This window comes from Malus domestica, chromosome 06 (genome assembly GCF_042453785.1).
Source record: "Malus domestica chromosome 06, GDT2T_hap1".
In the NCBI taxonomy this organism is placed as follows: domain Eukaryota; kingdom Viridiplantae; phylum Streptophyta; class Magnoliopsida; order Rosales; family Rosaceae; genus Malus; species Malus domestica.
In genome coordinates, this window is record NC_091666.1 from 14,109,852 (window position 1) to 14,130,335 (window position 20,484).

Here is a 20,484-nt window from a genome sequence, read left to right on the forward strand (position 1 = left end):
TATGCGTTGACTGAATTAAGCCAATAGAAGCAACTCAAAAAAATAGTATCTCATCGGCTAGCACATAATTAAAAAATGTAAAGAGATTGATCTGACGGCCTAGTCGTCGGGCAAACTCTACAAAACTAAACTTAAAATTCTGTTAAACTTCTGCTCGACAAAATGTCTGTCGGCCTATTTTTTAAATTAAAAAATATGTTAAAAACACAGTTTATATTAAATTATTTATTTAATTCTAAATTTTAAAAACAATAATTATAATAAATAAATAAAAATAATGATATTTACAACTAAAATAGAATTGTTCATACTATTATATTACCAAGACTAAATTAAAAAAACGTAAACTATTATGGTGGTTGCCGGGGTGATTGGCGAAATGGTTACAAAAGCTCGGTTGGGAGCTTGGGAATCCTGATGATAGAAGCTAACAAGGACTGGGCCACGACAGCGATGTACAAGTGCATTAATTCTCGATCTTTTACAACAGCATGTGTCAAGCGCTCACCTTTTTCCCTTTGGCATGCCAACTCTGTCTACAATTGCTTAAGTCTGGAATCAATCTCGGTCGATAGATTAGAGCTAACTGAAGATGAAAACCTTCTGACTTCCTAAATCCGACCTGTTCCTAGGCCGCAAACCTCCTTGCCTTTCCTTCACCCAACCCCATCCATGAGCAAATAAAGAGACAGCTCTGAATTAGGTGTCAGCTCTTCCATAGGCATATCCAATTGTTGCTAGGAAAGGTTGGCTAGGTACTCATCCTTCTTCTGAATCATAGAAGCCCACAAAAAAAAAGGGAAATAAAGTAAGATTATCGATAATAATTTAAACCTTATTTATTGTAATGAAATTTACAATTTAAACATAGAAATGAATATTTACATCAATTCCATTCACAACCTCGTTGCCCCAAACCACCACCTGCGGGAAATGCTCCTCAGCCGCTTGCCGTTTCTCTACCCAATAAGATAGGTGTCGAGAACGAAGTGGTGAAAGTACGACTTCTTCTCCTAGTTACCTTTATGTGCCGCCAATCTTTTTATGTCCATTAAAATATATTAATTTAAATTAAATAAAAGTATAAAAATTGAGCTTAAATTAAATATAAAAAAAAATTTGATTACCTGATATTTTTTACGCTAAAAATTAGTGCACAACCACTGCCACTCAACAACTATCTTCACAAACTCTTGGGGTGGTTCTATTCTGTAAGAGTTACTTCAGGCATAGGAAAACTTTCGTAACACTCTTGTAGCTTGTATCTCCACTCCTTATATCAACCGCTCTACACCCAGTCTGTGTAAGCAAAAAAAAAGCTTTGTCCCGCTCATTCCACTTGAAGTTGGCCTGAAATATCCAAAAAAAAAAAAAGAGGTTTAGTTTAAAACCACATAAAATAAGTTAATGGAAAACAAATATTAAAGTAAGAAAGTTATTGTATAATTATGGAAATCTCTCGGTTCATCTTGGCACGAATCGGGTCCTTGTGCGTCTTCCATGAATTGGCATCCAGGGGGCATTTGGTGCGGATGAGGCCACCACAATCATGAGTCAACAAACTATTAACTTTAGCACTCGTTCGGCAGTACTTGGGGAAGTATACAACTCGGAACCTCTTATGTGTGACCAAAATGATCTGGTTGGTCGCCAACCCTAGACAAATCCTCTAAGATCTTTTACTCCTCAGGCCGGTGGGGAGGTTTCCATTCCCCTCATCCTCCACAGTCGCTGAATTGGCCTCTGCGTTGCCCGGAAAAGGTTGGGATGAGGGCGGGGGCAAGTGTTGGCATAGGCTGGTGCCAATTGCTATTGTGGAGCCGCCTAGCAGATCTAACGACCTAGGTTAATGACAGAGACGTACTCGCGCCGACAACTAACTCTGTAGTGTCCGTTTGAGTCTTGTTGGCCGCTAAGGTGGCACTAGGGCTGACTGCGCACTTTGAGCAGAGGTGGAAGCAGAATGGTGACCACTCGTGATCAAACACGAAGACATTTGTGGAAAAGATCACATAATTTCTAAAATTTGCTAAAATTTCCTAAAAGTTAACAATTTCTAAAATTGCCTAAGATTTCAAAAAAAAATCTAAAATTCCCTAAAATTTCTAAAATTCCACAGAATTTCTAATGTATTTCAAAAGTTTCACATATTTCTAGAATTGACTAAAATTTCAAACAATTTCTAAAATTGCCTATCATTTCAAGTAATTACTAAATTTCCTAGCATTACAAATAATTTCTAAAATTGGCTAGCATTTCAAAACTTTCCTAAAATTTTATAAAACCTCCTAAAATTTCATAAAACCTGCTAAATTTCAAAAGTTTCACCATCACCCACCCCACCACCACCACTACCCATGGCCACACCAGCATCATCATTCTCACTCACCACCACGATTTCCCCGTGGCCAATACCCACGCGCCCTCACCCTCACCACTATACAGGTCCTCATACCCACCCTACCCCACCATACACGTCCCCGTACCCACCTCATCCCACTGTACGAGTCCCTGTACCCATCCCACTCCACAAATCACAAAATATTTCAAATCAAATCACACAATAAACAATCACAATTTCAATTGAAATCCTAACATAATTAATCCACTAATCACAATCTCTTAACAATCCTCACAACTTCGAAATGAAAAATAAAAAATAAACACTAGGGAGAGAGAGAGAGACTTCCAATTGTTAGGAATAAGGTAGAGAGAGGATTTGAGAGAGAGATTACTGAGAGAGAGAGAGAGAGGGAGAGAGAGCTTGTAGAGACTTTGCAGGAAGAAGAAAGAAGAAGGTTCTGGGGTTATAACTTTTTAAACATTTGCCCAACAAAAGGTTCTTCGAGCAAAGGTTTTAAAAATTTTGACACATGTTCAAGACCTAACATTTCGTTGGGGCAAACATAAAAACTCCATTAGGCTACATTACCAGAAATATTTAAATTGTTGAAACAAAAATGGGGAGAAACCAGTTTCGTAGAACGCATGCCCTCTTGTAAGGAATGGATTCCAAAACACTTAAGAGTTTATTGTATGTTTTTGTTATATCCACTATTTTAAATGTTTTAAATTCATGATCAGGTTTGTTCATCTTATTCTTCTACATCATGAAGATTGTATTTGTAAAAAAATGAACAAAATCGAAGCTAAAATGACTGTTAGATTGTGAATTTTAGTTTCTAACTGTCGAATGATTTCATCGTGTTACCTAATCTACAACATTTTTTATTTGGGTCATTTTTGGCATAAAAGATCTCGAAGTATATGCAAACATATTTGACGGTTAGATCGTGGAAACTAGTTTCATAGAATGTGTGCCCCTTGTAAAGAATTGCTTCCAAAACACTTTTGTCCTATACTTTCATTAAGTATAATGTAAGTTTTTGTTGTATCCACTATTTTAAATTTATGATCAAGTTCATTCATCTTATTCTTCTACAGTTGTAAATTTTAGTTTCTAACCGTCAAATAATTTTGTCATGCTACCTAATCTCCCAACGGCTTTTTTGGGTGATTTTTGGTGTAGGAGATCTCGAATTATATGCAAACATGTTTAACGATTGGATGATGGAAACTAGTTTCATAGAATGCCCCCTTGTAAAGAATGGATTCCAAAACAAGAATATTCTTTACTTCCATGAAGTATAATGACACACCCCGACCGAAGTCGAGACGTGCTGGCCGTCACGTGAGAGTGACGTAGCCATGTGCGCAAAGCGGAAGCGATAAAGAGTAATGGAATATACAAACAATTTAAAACCAAGCAACTAACAATCCCAATTAAGAAAGGATGATAGTAGACTTGGCAGTTTTTGACACGACACGGTGACACGACACGAAAACGACACGAAAATAACGGGTTTCGGGTCAACACGATAACTTATCGGGTCACTATCGGGTGACCCGTTAAGAACCCGTTAATAACGGGTTCTTAACAGGTATACACGCGGGTAACACGTGGGTAACCCGTTTCGACCCGTTAAGAACAAAATTATTTTAATAATTTTAAAGTTTAATTACTAAAAGATTTATTATAAAATACAATAGTCATATTAATATATACAATATATTCTATATTAAATATATAGTTTTGTATTATCATTCTATATAAATTATAAAATAAAATAAAATAAAAAAGTTTTAGTCATTATTTATTTTTATTATGAGAGTTCCTTACTATCATTACTAGGATAAATTTTACATAACATATTCTTGTCCAAAATTAAAATATACTAGTATAGTATTTGTATATGCAAGAACTAAGAAGACATACATACAAGTATGAAAAATGTGAAAGAATATATAAACACTTGTGATTTATCATTATTCCTCTACGAATAGATAATTGTTACACTTATATTATCGTTTAGATTTTTAAAATCCTTCAAACCCTCATGAATAATGTTTTTTATTTGAGGGAAAAATTAATAAAATTAATAATAATTATTGTAGAAGTGTAAAAAATGTAAAAATATATATATACAATCACTCATATATAAAAAAATGTAAATGCTTTAAATTAAAGATCAAATTTATTCATTACATTCTTATAGGGTCGAAGAGTGTATATGTACAAAATCATCAAAATCGAAGCTAAAATAACCGTTAAATTGTAATTTTTCGTTTATAACCGTCGAAAACTTTTGTTCCATTACGTAATCTCTGAATGTTTGTTTTTTACGATTTTTTAACTTTGCAATCTCGGAATGTGTACAAATAAGTTTGACGGTTGGATCGTTGAAAAAAGTTTCGTATAATGCATATTGCGTCAAAACGGTATATTAAACAAACACTTAGAGTTAATATTATACTTCTATTAAGTATAAAATAAGTTTTTGTGGTATCCACTAGTGTAAATACTTTAAATTAAAGATCAAATTTATTCATTACATTCTTATAGGGTCGAGGAGTGTATCTGTAAAAAATCATCAAAATCGGAGCTAAAATAACCGTTAAATTGTGATTTTTCGTTTATAATCGTCGAAAACTTTTGTTCCATTACGTAATCTCTGAATGTTTGTTTCTTACGATTTTTTACATATGCGATCTTGGAATGTGTACAAATAAGTTTGACGGTTGGATCGTTGAAATTTTTTTTTTAGAATCTATATTGCGTCAAAACGATAGATTAAACAAACACTTGGAGTTAATATTATACTTTTATTAAGTATAAAATAAATTTTTGCAGTATCCACTAGTGTAAATACTTTAAATTAAAGATCAAATTTATTCATTACATTCTTATAGGGTCGATGAGTGTATTTGTAAAAAATCATCAAAAGCGGAGCTAAAATAACCGTTAAATTGTGATTTTTCGTTTATAATCGTCGACAACTTTTGTTCCATTACGTAATCTCTGAATATTTGTTTTTTATGATTTTTTACGTATGCGATCTCGGAATGTGTACAAATAAGTTTGACGGTTGGATCATTGAAAAAAGTTTTGTAGAATGCATATTGCGTCAAAACAGTAGATTAAACAAACACTTAGAGTTAATATTATACTACTATTAAGTATAAAATAAGTTTTTGTGGTATCCACTATTGTAAGTACTTTAAATTAAAGATCAAATTTATTCATTACATTCTTATTGGTCGAGGAGTCTATCTGTAAAAAAGTATCAAAATCGGAGATAAAATAACCGTTAAATTGTGATTTTTCGTTTATAACCGTCGAAAACTTTTGTTCCATTACGTAATCTCTGAATGTTTGTTTTTTACGATTTTTTACGTATGCGATCTCGGAATGTGTACAAATAAGTTTGACGGTTAGATCGTTGAAAACAAATTCGTAGAATGCATATTGTGTCAAAACGGTAGATTAAACAAACACTTAGAGTTAATATTATACTTCTATTAAGTATAAAATAAATTTTTGTGGTATCCACTATTGTAAATACTTTAAATTAAAGATCAAATTTATTCATTACATTCTTATAGGGTCGAGGAGTGTATCTGTAAAAATTCATCAAAATCGGAGCTAAAATAACCGTTAAATTGTGATTTTTCGTTTATAACCGTCGAAAACTTTTGTTCCGTTACGTAATCTCTGAATGTTTTTTTTTTATGATTTTTTTACGTATGCGATCTCAGAATGTGTACAAATAAGATTGATGGTTGGATCATTGAAAAAAGTTTTGTAGAATGCATATTGCGTCAAAACAGTAGATTAAACAAACACTTAGAGTTAATATTATACTTCTATTAAGTATAAAATAAGTTTTTATGGTATCCACTAGTATAAATACTTTAAATTAAAGATCAAATTTATTCATTACATTCTTATAGGGTCGAGGAGTGTATTTGTAAAAAATCATCAAAATCGAAGCTAAAATAACCGTTAAATTATGATTTTTCATTTATAACCGTCGAAAACTTTTGTTCCGTTACGTAATCTCTGAATGTTTGTTTTTTATGATTTTTTACGTATGCGATCTCGGAATGTGTACAAATAAGTTTGACGGTTGGATCATTGAACATTTTTTTTGTAGAATGCATATTGCGTCAAAACAGTACATTAAACAAACACTTAGAGTTAATATTATACTTCTATTAAGTATAAAATAAGTTTTTGTGGTATCCACTAGTGTAATACTTTAAATTAAAGATCAAATTTATTCATTACATTCTTATAGGGTCGAAGAGTGTATCTGTAAAAAATCATCAAAATCGGAGATAAAATAACCGTTAAATTGTGATTTTTCGTTTATAACCGTCGAAAACTTTTGTTCCATTACGTAATCTCTGAATGTTTGTTTTTTACAATTTTTTTACGTATGCGATCTTGGAATGTGTACAAATAAGTTTGACGGTTGGATCGTTGAAAAACGTTTCGTAGAATGCATATTGCGTCAAAACGGTAGATTAAACAAACACTTAGAGTTAATATTATACTTCTATTAAGTATAAAATAAGTTTTTGTGGTATCCACTAGTGTAAATACTTTAAATTAAAGATCAAATTTATTCATTACATTCTTATAGGGTCGAGGAGTGTATTTGTAAAAAATCATCAAAATCGGAGCTAAAATAACCGTTAAATTGTGATTTTTCATTTATAACCATCGAAAACTTTTGTTCTGTTACGTAATATCTGAATGTTTGTTTTTTTATGATTTTTTACGTATGCGATCTCGGAATGTGTACAAATAAGTTTGACGGTTGGATCGTTGAAAAAAGTTTTGTAGAATGCATATTGCGTCAAAACGGTAGATTAAACAAACACTTAGAGTTAATATTATACTTCTATTAAGTATAAAATAAGTTTTTGTGGTATCCACTAGTGTAAATACTTTAAATTAAAGATCAAATTTATTCATTACATTCTTATAGGGTCGAGGGGTGTATCTGTAAAAAATCATCAAAATCGGAGATAAAATAACCGTTAAATTGTGATTTTTCGTTTATAATCGTCGAAAACTTTTGTTCCATTACGTAATGTCTGAATGTTTGTTTTTTACAATTTTTTACGTATGCGATCTCGGAATGTGTACAAATAAGTTTGACGGTTGGATCGTTGAAAAAAGTTTCGTAGAATGCATATTGCGTCAAAACGGTAGATTAAACAAACACTTAGAGTTAATATTATACTTCTATTAAGTATAGAATACGTTTTTGTGGTATCCACTAGTGTAAATACTTTAAATTAAAGATCAAATTTATTCATTACATTCTTATAGGGTCGAGGAGTGTATTTGTAAAAAATCATCAAAATCGGAGCTAAAATAACCGTTAAATTGTGATTTTTCATTTATAACCGTCGAAAACTTTTGTTCTGTTACGTAATCTCTGAATGTTTGTTTTTTATGATTTTTTACGTATGCGATCTCGGAATGTGTACAAATAAGTTTGATGGTTGGATCGTTCAAATTTTTTTTGTAGAATGCATATTGCGTCAAAACAGTAAATTAAACAAACACTTAGAGTTAATATTATACTTCTATTAAGTATAAAATAAGTTTTTGTGGTATCCACCTGTGTAAATACTTTAAATTAAAGATCAAATTTATTCATTACATTCTTATAGGTTGAGGAGTCTATCTGTAAAAAAAGTATCAAAATCGGAGATAAAATAACCGTTAAATTGTGATTTTTCGTTTATAATCGTCGAAAACCTTTGTTCCATTACGTAATCTCTGAATGTTTGTTTTTTACGATTTTTTACGTATGCGATCTCGGAATGTGTACAAATAAGTTTGACGGTTGGATCGTTGAAAAAAATTTCGTAGAATGCATATTGTGTCAAAACGGTAGATTAAACAAACACTTAGAGTTAGTATTATATTTCTATTAAGTATAAAATAAGTTTTTGTGGTATCCACTATTGTAAATATTTTAAATTAAAGATCAAATTTATTCATTACATTCTTATAGGGTCGAGGAGTGTATCTGTAAAAATTCATCAAAATCGGAGTTAAAATAACCGTTAAATTGTGATTTTTCGTTTATAACCGTCGAAAACTTTTGTTCCGTTACGTAATCTCTGAATGTTTGTTTTTTAGGATTTTTTACGTATGCAATCTTGGATTGTGTATGACACACCCTGATCCGGAGGGATCCAGGTGTGCTGGCCGTCACGTGGGCGTGACGTAACCATAAGCACGACACGGAAGCGTAACAACAACATAAATCAACAGAAATTCAAACCAAACTCAACATAACCACCTACGGACATAACCGGACGAGTTACAAGTAAACACATAAGTTCAGAGCATAGGTTAACTGCAGTCAAGTAGGACTAAAATAAGAATACATCACCCTCAGGTGAGTCCTACATGTCCCAAATCTGTCAGAAAGCCGGAAAGGACCTCGTGAGCCAACCACCGTTAAACTAGAACCTGGAGGGGCGCAAAACAAAATGAGTGGGTCAGTAAAACAAATTAGTTTTCCAAAACATTTCATTAAAACAGTTATATCCCCTCGCCGTAAAAACCTGTATACTTTCCCAGAAATTATATAACCATATAAAGTCTCAACATTTAAATCTCAAATCTTTAACATTTTCAAGAAAACATGCCATGCCATAAATCAAAATATAAATCAGGTGAAATAAGGAATCAATCGGAGACCCTGCAGTTGGTCCTATACGATTAATTCAATAGCTCAATATCTCACTAAGCCGGAGTCACCACAGTGACCTATACGGCCCTACTCTGCACATCACTCGGAACTACGTAAGGTAGTCTATACGATGAAAGGTGTAAAAATACGCTCTAGTGCTTCTCTCATCATATCATCAGCGCGCATATCTAAGGTCACCCACTAGTCGGAATCACGCCTAGTGATCTGTACGACTAGCATGTCGGAACCCTCACATGGTCTGTACGACATCCACCTACTTGGATCCAAGGCGAGCGTGCGGTGTGGTGAATAATATAAGCACTAACACCTAGGGTGCAGATTATGAGCTCAAACATCTCAACAACAACAATTCAATGAATAAACGAACTCACCTGACTTACCTGTGCCTCCACAGCACCATGCAACATGTATGCATCATATATCAATCATATAACTCATATGAAATTCACATTTTCCAAATAATTCTATGCATGGCATTTTCAAAACATAATTTCGCATAAAAGCATTTTTCTGGGAAAAACAATAGTATATAGGTAATACGAAAACAAAACTGCCCACTCACTGATAAGTCGACGGGTCGTAACCCCCGTGGCGTCCCTGGATGCGGTCGTCCTCGGGATACGTCTCACCTATATGCGAAACAACTATAAAAACATTAATTTTAAGCATATCACCAATAATTCGAAATAACTTCTCATACGATGCTCAATTTTGGTATATGAATATACCACATCGACCTACTCGACGTCACGAGCGTCGGGAAATTTTTAGAAAAATTTTTGGAAGCCCCACGCGCCCCCACGCGCCACACGTGGCACGGGTCCACGCGCTGGCCACGCGCAGCACGTGCAGCGCACGTGTCGTCTTCTTCGCAGGTCTCGCCGGACTGGTTCTCCGGTGGCCGGACTCCGGCCGAACTCCGGCCGATTTTCAAACTCACTATTCTCCTTCGTTTTTCACCCATTTTCTTCGTATTTTATACCAAATTGAAGCCCTAAGAGTGTACTATCACGTTGGACTAGTTTTAGGGCCTAAAAACTACGAAATCTCACCTTGCAAAAACCAAGGGTTCGGCCAAACTTGAAACCTACGATCCCGGCGTCCAAAATTCTCCAACGAACGTCCCCGAGCTTCCTTAGGACCTCCTAAAGCTCACCACAAGCTTGAAATCTCCTGAAACACAACATTTTACGTTCGCATGAACAGTACCTCAAAAATGGAGGTTCGGGATCTACGTGAAATCGAAGGTTTCACTTCCTAAAACTAGCACCAATGAACTCAGGACGTCAAAACGATGAAGATACATACCTTATTTGCCCCGATCCGTTGAGTTTCGAAGGGTTTTGGGTGAAGGTCCGTACGATATGGGTGTGTGTGTGTGAAGTCGAGAGAGAGAGACAGAGACAGGGAAAGCACGGGGGAAAGGAGAGGGAGAGAGGAAGGTCATGTGTGGTCCAAATTAATCCACACCCTCCATTTCATCCTAACCAAACATACCACAAATCAATTTCCAATAAAATCCCATCCAACCAATGCTATTTTCAAAATAACGTTACGTACCTACGTACCTTAATGTCCAATAAGGGCAATTCTGTCATTTCACATTCCCGTCAAAAGTACCTCCGGGACGGGCTGTGACAATCTCCCCTCCTTATAGAATTTCGTCCCCGAAATTCCCATAACCAAATCATAATTCAATACTCGTAGAATAATCTTGGGTACATCTCTCTCATCCGGTCTTCCGTCTCCCAAGTAGCTTCCTCTGCAGAATGGTTCCTCCACAACACCTTGACCAAACTCACCGTCTTGTTCCTTAGAACCTTATCTTTCCAATCCAAGATAGTGACCGGTTCCTCATCATAAGTCAAATCCGGATTAATCTCTAACGGTTGAGGAGGAATCACATGAGAAGGATCAGAAACATAATGCCGAAGCATAGAGACATGGAACACATTATGGACCTTAGATAACTCCGGAGGCAGTTCCAACCGGTAGGCAACTTCACCAACTCTTTCAATGATCACATAAGGTCCAATATATCTCGGACTTAGCTTTCCTCTTTTCCCAAATCGTACCACACCTCTCCAAGGCGACAATTTCAAGAATACCCAATCACCCACATCATACACTCGATCAGTAGTATGCCGATCCGCTAAACTCTTATGTCGATCCTGGGCTGCTTTCAGGTTTGACTTAATTACCTGAACATTTTGAGTCGTCTCATCCACGATCTCAGGGCCTTCTAATACCCGTTCACCAACCTCAGACCAACATAATGGCGTTCGACACGCCCTACCATAAAGTGCCTCGAATGGGGACATACCAATGCTCGAGTGAAAACTGTTATTATAAGCAAACTCCATTAAGTCCAGACGATCATGCCAAGAATCACCAAATTGCAGTACTGAAGATCTCAACATATCCTCCAACGTCTGAATGGTCCTCTCTGATTGCCCATCAGTTTGAGGATGATAAGCTGTGCTATACAGTAATTGAGTACCCAGAGCTTCCTGAAAAGCCACCCAAAATTTAGAAGTAAACCTCGGGTCTCGATCGGAGATAATATTTACTGGGACTCCATGATACTTGACAATCTTCGAAATAAACAACTTAGCCAATTTATTCAGAGGGTATTTCTCCCTCACAGGAATGAAATGCGCAGACTTGGTGAGTCGATCCACAATCACCCAAATACCATCAAATCCATTTCGCGTACGAGGAAGTTTATACACGAAATCCATTGTTATATTTTCCCATTTCCACTGGGGAACAGGAAGGGGTTGCATTCGCCCAAAGGGCTTCTTCCTTTCTGCTTTCACTTGCTGGCAAATAATACACCTGCTCACATATTCTGCAATTTCTCTTTTCATACCCGGCCAATAATAAAATGGTCGAATGGTATGATACATTTTTGTTCCTCCCGGATGCATCGCATAAGCTGAACAATGTGCTTCATCCAGAATTTCCTTCTTCAATTCCTCATTATTCGGAACATACATTCTGTCTTCTTGCATGAGCATACCATCTGATTCCCGAATTCTGAGGTCTTTCTTTTTCCCTTCACTTCTTAACTGAACCAACTCCTGAACTTCCTCATTCACCATCTGAGCTGCAAGTATACGGTCCACCAAAACTGGCCTGACTTGAAAACTAGCAAGAAAAGCTCCATCTCGGTCTTCAATTTCCAACCTTACCCCCGTTGTCCTCAATTCAGCAAGAAGAGGAACACGACTCGCATATAAGGCATTAAGCCTACCTTGAGGTTTCCTACTCAGTGCATCCGCTACTACATTAGCACGACCTGGATGGTATTCAATAGAACAATCATAATCACTTAACAATTCCATCCACCTTCGCTGACGAAGATTAAGATCATGCTGAGTAAACAAATACTGAAGACTCTTGTGATCAGTGAAGATCTTACACTTCTCACCATACAAGTAATGCCTCCAAATTTTCAAAGCAAAAACAATTGCTGCCAATTCAAGATCGTGAGTAGGATAGTTCCTTTCATGATTTTTCAACTGCCTAGAAGCATAGGCAATCACCTTATTATGCTGCATCAAAACACATCCCAAACCATTTAATGAAGCATCACTATATATCTCAAAATTACCGCTATCGTCGGGAAGTACCAACACCGGTGCATGAGTGAGGCAATACTTCAATTGTTGAAAACTCCGCTCACAATTCTCATCCCACTCAAATTTAACATCCTTCCTGGTCAACTTTGTCAACGGTAAAGCAATCATAGAGAAATCCTGAACGAACCGTCGATAATAACCTGCTAAGCCAAGAAAACTTCGTACCTCCGTGACGGTTCGAGGTTGCTCCCAATTCTCCACTGCTGCAATCTTTTGAGGATCAACTTGAATACCTTGAGCTGATACAACATGCCCCAAAAATGCCACTTCAGTCAACCAAAACTGACATTTACTGAACTTGGCATACAACTGATGCTCCCTTAATTTCCTTAACACCAAATTAAGGTGTCGGATATGATCTGCTTGGGACTTAGAGTATACCAGAATATCGTCAATAAAAACAATAACGAATTTATCAAGATATTTCTGGAATACCTCATTCATTAATCTCATAAAAGCTGCAGGTGCATTAGTCAACCCAAACGGCATAACCGAAAATTCATAATGTCCGTACCGAGTTCGGAAAGCCGTCTTAGGTACATCATCTTCCTTAATCTTCAATTGATAATACCCAGATCTCAAATCAATCTTAGAAAATACACACGCACCTTTCAGCTGATCAAACAAATCATCAATGCGAGGCAATGGATAACGGTTTTTAATCGTTACCCGGTTCAATTGTCTATAATCAATACACAATCGAAGAGTTCCATCCTTCTTCTTCACAAATAATACTGGAGCACCCCAAGGTGAAGAACTAGGTTGAATAAAACCTTTATCAAGTAATTCTTGCAACTGGATTTTTAATTCCGTCAACTCAGCAGGAGCCATTCTATAAGGAGTCAGAGATATAGGGTCCGTACCTGGAAGCAAATCAATAGAGAATTCCACCTCCCTGTCTGGTGGTAATCCCGGCAAATCATCAGGGAATACATCCGGATAATGTTTGACCACACCAACTTCTTCTATACTAGTAGGAGCAACATCATTTAATACCACATGTGCCAAATATCCCTGACAACCCTTTGATAATAATTTCCTCGCCCTCATGGCAGAAATAACTCCATGTCTCACCCCACTTCTCTCGCCCACAAAAGTAACCTCGGGTAATCCAGGACGATAAAAAGTAACTGATTTACCATAACAATCAATATGGGCACGATTATGGTGTAACCAATCGGCCCCTAAAATTACATCAAAATCCACAATATCTAACGGAATAAGATCAGCGGACATAATCACGCCCTCAACCATCACTGGACACCCCAGATACACACTATCCACATAACATTTATCTCCTCTAGGCATGGCAAACTCTAAATCAAATCCTAGAGGTGAAGGGTGAGGTTGGGTTATTTGAGCAAACGTATGAGAAATCACAGAGTGCGTAGCACCACAATCAATCAAAACCTTAGCAAAATGACCAAGAACATTCAACGTACCCATAATCAAGTCTGGATGGTTCTGAGCCTCCTGCAAAGAAATATGATTAATTCGCCCCTGAGCCTGCTGTCGTCCACCTCGGCCTCTATTGCCCTGATTACCTCGTCCCTGAGGATTACGCCCCTGACCTGGCTGACTAAGCTGCCTGGATGATCCTGCACCACCCGTAGCAACTTCCCCCTGACGGGGCTGGCCTCCCTGATGCCACTGCGATCCACCAGCTGGCATAGAGGAATAAGAAGAATAACCTCCAAAATCCTGAGAATACCCTGTCTGAGGATAAGGCTCCTGAGAATACTGATAAGGTCCGGAAGCATACGGAGCCGCATCCCCCTGATAGTGGTAAGCACCACCACGATTCGGCTGGCCATAACCACCCGGTCCAAAACTCTGCTGAACTGGTGCTGGAGGTGGCATATTAGTCTGTTGCGGTCTCTGCTGACCCTGGGGGCACTGAGAAGCCCGATGTCCCATCTGCCCACACGTAAAACAAGCACCAGAACCTCTCCTACACTCACCATGGTGACGGGAGTTACAACGGCGGCACCATGGAGCGCCAGATCCACCAGCATCCCTCTGACCCTGAAATCTGGGTCCACCAGAAAATCTTCCACCACCTCTCCTCGGGCCAGTAAAACTATATCCCCCACTAGAAGAACTCGAACTCGCTCCACTCTTCTTAAAACTCTGAGTCTGTCGAGGTCCAGGAATAGAAATACCCTTACCTTTGTCATTCTTCTTCTGACCCTCATTCTTGTCCTCGTCATCCTCACTGTCAGGAAGATTATCAGAGTCCTCCATCCTAACCAAAATCTCGAAATACTCATGATAATCAGCGCAGGGAAGTGCATTGGCAAAGGTACGCCACTTCTTCTTAGATCCCAACTTGAAACGTCGAAGCATCTCTCCCTGATTACCAGCTATATCAGTGTCATAACGAGACAAATCAGTAAACTTTCTATAATATTCATGTGCCGACATATTTCTCTGTTTCAACCTGGTGAATTCCTGCTTCTTACGGTCAATATACTCAGGAGGAACGAATCTCTTCATAAAATGCTCCTTGAATACTTTCCAGTCGGCTGCCGTCTCAGGTGACATGTACCTAGCCTGATTTATCCACCATGCTGCTGGTTCACGACCCAGAAACCAAGTGGTGGTCTCCACCCACCTATTAGCAGGGAGATTCCCCTGACTCTGCATCACCTGGAAGGTTTTCTCAATATGATCTAGCCATTTCTCTGCCCCCTCATGACTTTCATTACCCATAAACCGATCTAACTTCAAGTTGTACATGGTCTCCAGAGGTGTCCTCGGAGGAGGGGGAGGACGAATCACATTCTGTAAAGCCTGGGCCATCGCTTCCCCTAACTGAGTAATATCCGGGAAATTAGGTTCAGAAGTACGGCGGGACTCCCTACGCTCTCTACGAGGCGGCATTATTCTGACAGAAAACATCAAAAGATCGTTAAGACATTAACAATTTACAGGACTGCAACCTAAGCTCTGATACCAAACTGACACACCCTGATCCGGAGGGATCCAGGTGTGCTGGCCGTCACGTGGGCGTGACGTAACCATAAGCACGACACGGAAGCGTAACAACAACATAAATCAACAGAAATTCAAACCAAACTCAACATAACCACCTACGGACATAACCGGACGAGTTACAAGTAAACACATAAGTTCAGAGCATAGGTTAACTGCAGTCAAGTAGGACTAAAATAAGAATACATCACCCTCAGGTGAGTCCTACATGTCCCAAATCTGTCAGAAAGCCGGAAAGGACCTCGTGAGCCAACCACCGTTAAACTAGAACCTGGAGGGGCGCAAAACAAAATGAGTGGGTCAGTAAAACAAATTAGTTTTCCAAAACATTTCATTAAAACAGTTATATCCCCTCGCCGTAAAAACCTGTATACTTTCCCAGAAATTATATAACCATATAAAGTCTCAACATTTAAATCTCAAATCTTTAACATTTTCAAGAAAACATGCCATGCCATAAATCAAAATATAAATCAGGTGAAATAAGGAATCAATCGGAGACCCTGCAGTTGGTCCTATACGATTAATTCAATAGCTCAATATCTCACTAAGCCGGAGTCACCACAGTGACCTATACGGCCCTACTCTGCACATCACTCGGAACTACGTAAGGTAGTCTATACGATGAAAGGTGTAAAAATACGCTCTAGTGCTTCTCTCATCATATCATCAGCGCGCATATCTAAGGTCACCCACTAGTCGGAATCACGCCTAGTGATCTGTACGACTAGCATGTCGGAACCCTCACATGGTCTGTACGACATCCACCTACTTGGATCCAAGGCGAGCGTGCGGTGTGGTGAATAATATAAGCACTAACACCTAGGGTGCAGATTATGAGCTCAAACATCTCAACAACAACAATTCAATGAATAAACGAACTCACCTGACTTACCTGTGCCTCCACAGCACCATGCAACATGTATGCATCATATATCAATCATATAACTCATATGAAATTCACATTTTCCAAATAATTCTATGCATGGCATTTTCAAAACATAATTTCGCATAAAAGCATTTTTCTGGGAAAAACAATAGTATATAGGTAATACGAAAACAAAACTGCCCACTCACTGATAAGTCGACGGGTCGTAACCCCCGTGGCGTCCCTGGATGCGGTCGTCCTCGGGATACGTCTCACCTATATGCGAAACAACTATAAAAACATTAATTTTAAGCATATCACCAATAATTCGAAATAACTTCTCATACGATGCTCAATTTTGGTATATGAATATACCACATCGACCTACTCGACGTCACGAGCGTCGGGAAATTTTTAGAAAAATTTTTGGAAGCCCCACGCGCCCCCACGCGCCACACGTGGCACGGGTCCACGCGCTGGCCACGCGCAGCACGTGCAGCGCACGTGTCGTCTTCTTCGCAGGTCTCGCCGGACTGGTTCTCCGGTGGCCGGACTCCGGCCGAACTCCGGCCGATTTTCAAACTCACTATTCTCCTTCGTTTTTCACCCATTTTCTTCGTATTTTATACCAAATTGAAGCCCTAAGAGTGTACTATCACGTTGGACTAGTTTTAGGGCCTAAAAACTACGAAATCTCACCTTGCAAAAACCAAGGGTTCGGCCAAACTTGAAACCTACGATCCCGGCGTCCAAAATTCTCCAACGAACGTCCCCGAGCTTCCTTAGGACCTCCTAAAGCTCACCACAAGCTTGAAATCTCCTGAAACACAACATTTTACGTTCGCATGAACAGTACCTCAAAAATGGAGGTTCGGGATCTACGTGAAATCGAAGGTTTCACTTCCTAAAACTAGCACCAATGAACTCAGGACGTCAAAACGATGAAGATACATACCTTATTTGCCCCGATCCGTTGAGTTTCGAAGGGTTTTGGGTGAAGGTCCGTACGATATGGGTGTGTGTGTGTGAAGTCGAGAGAGAGAGACAGAGACAGGGAAAGCACGGGGGAAAGGAGAGGGAGAGAGGAAGGTCATGTGTGGTCCAAATTAATCCACACCCTCCATTTCATCCTAACCAAACATACCACAAATCAATTTCCAATAAAATCCCATCCAACCAATGCTATTTTCAAAATAACGTTACGTACCTACGTACCTTAATGTCCAATAAGGGCAATTCTGTCATTTCACATTCCCGTCAAAAGTACCTCCGGGACGGGCTGTGACAGTGTACAAATAAGTTTGACGGTTGGATCGTTGAACAAAGTTTTTGAACCGCCAGCAATAGATAATTTTGTTGTAGTGAAACCTTAAATTTATTTAACCGTCGATTATCATTTACGCTTTATTCTTCTTACTGAATTTCATTTTTAAAATTTGATTTTTTTAAAACATGATTATCTGGCGGATGTAAGAAGATGATATCACGTTTCGATATTTACGGTTAACTGAAATATGAGTCAATATGATATAATTTGTAGAAACTTTACAAACATCAAGCAATATTTTCACTAACCGTAAAACTCTAAATATAATATCAACGATCCAAACCGTTCATCTACTTGCACCCTCTAATAGATCATGTTTTCAAAAAAGAAAATCTAAAAAACCGAAATTTGATGAGAACAATGAAGCATAAATGTAAACAACAATCAACGGTTAAATTTTGTTCTATGAATTATATGATTATAGTGGCGAATTTCGAAGTTAAGCTCTTCATGAAAGTTATAAAGCTTGTCATTACGAGTGTTTATATATTTTTTTCTATATTTTTTTACACTTCTACATTAATTAAAAAACTATTAAAGACTTTAGGTAAGCGAAAATATACTTAAAACAAAATTATGTTTTTATGTTTTGAATATGATAATATGGAATGTATATACTTATTTAGTATTATGTTTTTCATTTGATTATTTATTGGTTTAAAATATATTTTCCTTAACGAGTAACGGGTCGGGTCATATTACCTGTTAATATTATTGGGTCGATTTCGGGTCGGGTCATTTTACCCGTTTATTTTAACGGGTGTTACACGACACGACCCGTTAAGATATAAGGTATGACACGAAAACGACACGAACACGGAAAACACGACACGAATGTCAAGTCTAGATGATAGTGGGAGTGTAAGTGTATAATTACACTTTCAGAGCAATAAGAAAGTCTAGTCGCAGTCAATTAGGACAATTACTAAGATACAACACCCGAAGGTGAATCCTACTTTTTCGGATTCTGTCAGAACACCGTTGGATTCCTCATGGCCACCCAACTCTGTTACCTAAAACCTGGAGGGGCAAAAAACAAAGTTGAGTGGGTCAGTAAAAACATACTTACACGAAAACCTTATTTTTTTTTCTTTGAATATACTAACCCCTCGCCGTAAAACAAGTATATAGTTACTTTCCCAAAAAATAAAATACATAAATATGTATATATCTCAAATCATGCTCAATAAATCAAGATTCACATTGTATATTTATATATGCCATGCTCAATAATCATAAAAATACCCAAAGTAAGCCAGATGATGCAATTTACAATAACCATCTACTAGCCGAAGTCACTTAACGTGATCTATACGGCAAAATCTAAAGCTCATCTCAATCACAACATCAATCTTATCTCATCATATAAACCATCATGTATATACGTCACATATCTCATCATATCAATCATCATGTATATACATATCTGTACACGAGTCGGAACCACCTCGCGTGGTCTAACCGTCAAGACTGGGTTTAAAATAATAATACGCTCTAGTGCTACGATCACGTGAAGATTATGCGAATAATCATAGGTCACCTACGAGTCGGACCCACTCAAAGTGGTCTATACGACAGGACTGTGCACCTAACTTGGATCCAAGATAAGCGTGTGGTGTGGGAGGTGAACATCATGTGAAAGACTGTGTCCCTAACTCAAGGTAGAAGCACTAACACCGGGGTGCAGGTTAATGAGCTCCAATATACATCTCAACATCATCATCATCATATCTCATAACCATTACTAGCACAATGTACTCACCTGTAGCTTACCTAGGCCTCCACAGCACCATGCAACAATATGCATAATTATGATAATGCATATGCTAAAATACGAGGCATATATGACATGGCATTTGAATCACATTTCCTTTAAATATGTTTTCTGGGAAAAACGTCAAGTAGATATATATATATATATATATATATATATATATATATATACTGAAAATAACTGCCCACTCACAGATATGCAGCTGGGTCATAACCCCCATGCCTAGCCTAGCTACGCTCGTCCTCCAGATAGGTCTCGCCTATAGGAGAAGTACTGAAATAACGTTATTTTAAAGTACATATACTAAACTATGTAATAACTTTTCATACATAGCTCAAATTAGGTATATGAATATACCACAGTGACCTACACAACCTCAGGATCATCCATAAATTTTTAGAATATTTTTCTGACCTCCCATGCACCGGCATGGGCACGGCCCTACGCGCGGCCACCTGACAGGCATACTGACGGCGTCAATTAACGCCGTCAGGAATATTCTAGGGAATATTCCATCAAATCCCAACGATAACTGATCACTCATATATTTCATGCATTTATACCATTCATTTCTAAAGGCTTTGGATGTTTTTGTGTTAAAATTGTGGCATTTTACCTTACATTGTGTTAATGTACAATTAATTTTGTTGTAGGATTAATTTCAAACAAAATGGGCTGAAAAGAAAATAAAAGACAAGGGAGCAGAAATAATGGATTGATGCATGAATAATCAAAGCAAAAAGCAAGAAAGGAAGATGAGTGGAAGGAAAAGAAATAAAAGAAAAAATAAAATC

At 37.6% G+C, this 20,484-nt stretch overlaps 1 protein-coding gene and 3 long non-coding RNA genes across 5 annotated transcripts; all 4 read right to left on the reverse strand.

Moving 5' to 3' along the window:
- Window positions 1–240: 240 nt before the first annotated feature.
- On the reverse strand, window positions 241–2,831 carry LOC103409594 (uncharacterized). Of its 2 annotated transcripts, none has more exons than XR_525188.4 (3): window positions 1,128–2,831; window positions 904–1,038; window positions 241–770 (listed from the first exon to the last, which is right to left on the reverse strand). It is a non-coding gene; the product is annotated as an uncharacterized lncRNA (long non-coding RNA). The 2 variants fall into 2 exon arrangements; XR_525189.4 differs by having other exon boundaries at window positions 886–1,038; window positions 1,128–1,937.
- A 5,798-nt stretch (window positions 2,832–8,629) lies between these two features.
- LOC139197019 (uncharacterized) lies at window positions 8,630–10,361 on the reverse strand. Its single transcript, XR_011581980.1, has 3 exons — window positions 10,136–10,361; window positions 9,646–9,712; window positions 8,630–8,839 (listed from the first exon to the last, which is right to left on the reverse strand). It is a non-coding gene; the product is annotated as an uncharacterized lncRNA (long non-coding RNA).
- Window positions 10,362–10,542: 181 nt separating this feature from the next.
- On the reverse strand, window positions 10,543–15,610 carry LOC139196817 (uncharacterized). Its single transcript, XM_070823161.1, has 6 exons — window positions 14,170–15,610; window positions 13,109–14,055; window positions 12,700–12,844; window positions 11,514–12,384; window positions 11,285–11,423; window positions 10,543–10,566 (listed from the first exon to the last, which is right to left on the reverse strand). Exons 1-6 carry the CDS (start codon window positions 15,608–15,610, stop codon window positions 10,543–10,545), a joined length of 3,567 nt encoding a protein of 1,188 aa, XP_070679262.1.
- A 172-nt stretch (window positions 15,611–15,782) lies between these two features.
- Window positions 15,783–17,513, reverse strand: LOC139196667 (uncharacterized). The gene is made up of 3 exons (XR_011581764.1): window positions 17,289–17,513; window positions 16,799–16,865; window positions 15,783–15,992 (listed from the first exon to the last, which is right to left on the reverse strand). It is a non-coding gene; the product is annotated as an uncharacterized lncRNA (long non-coding RNA).
- Window positions 17,514–20,484: the final 2,971 nt, after the last annotated feature.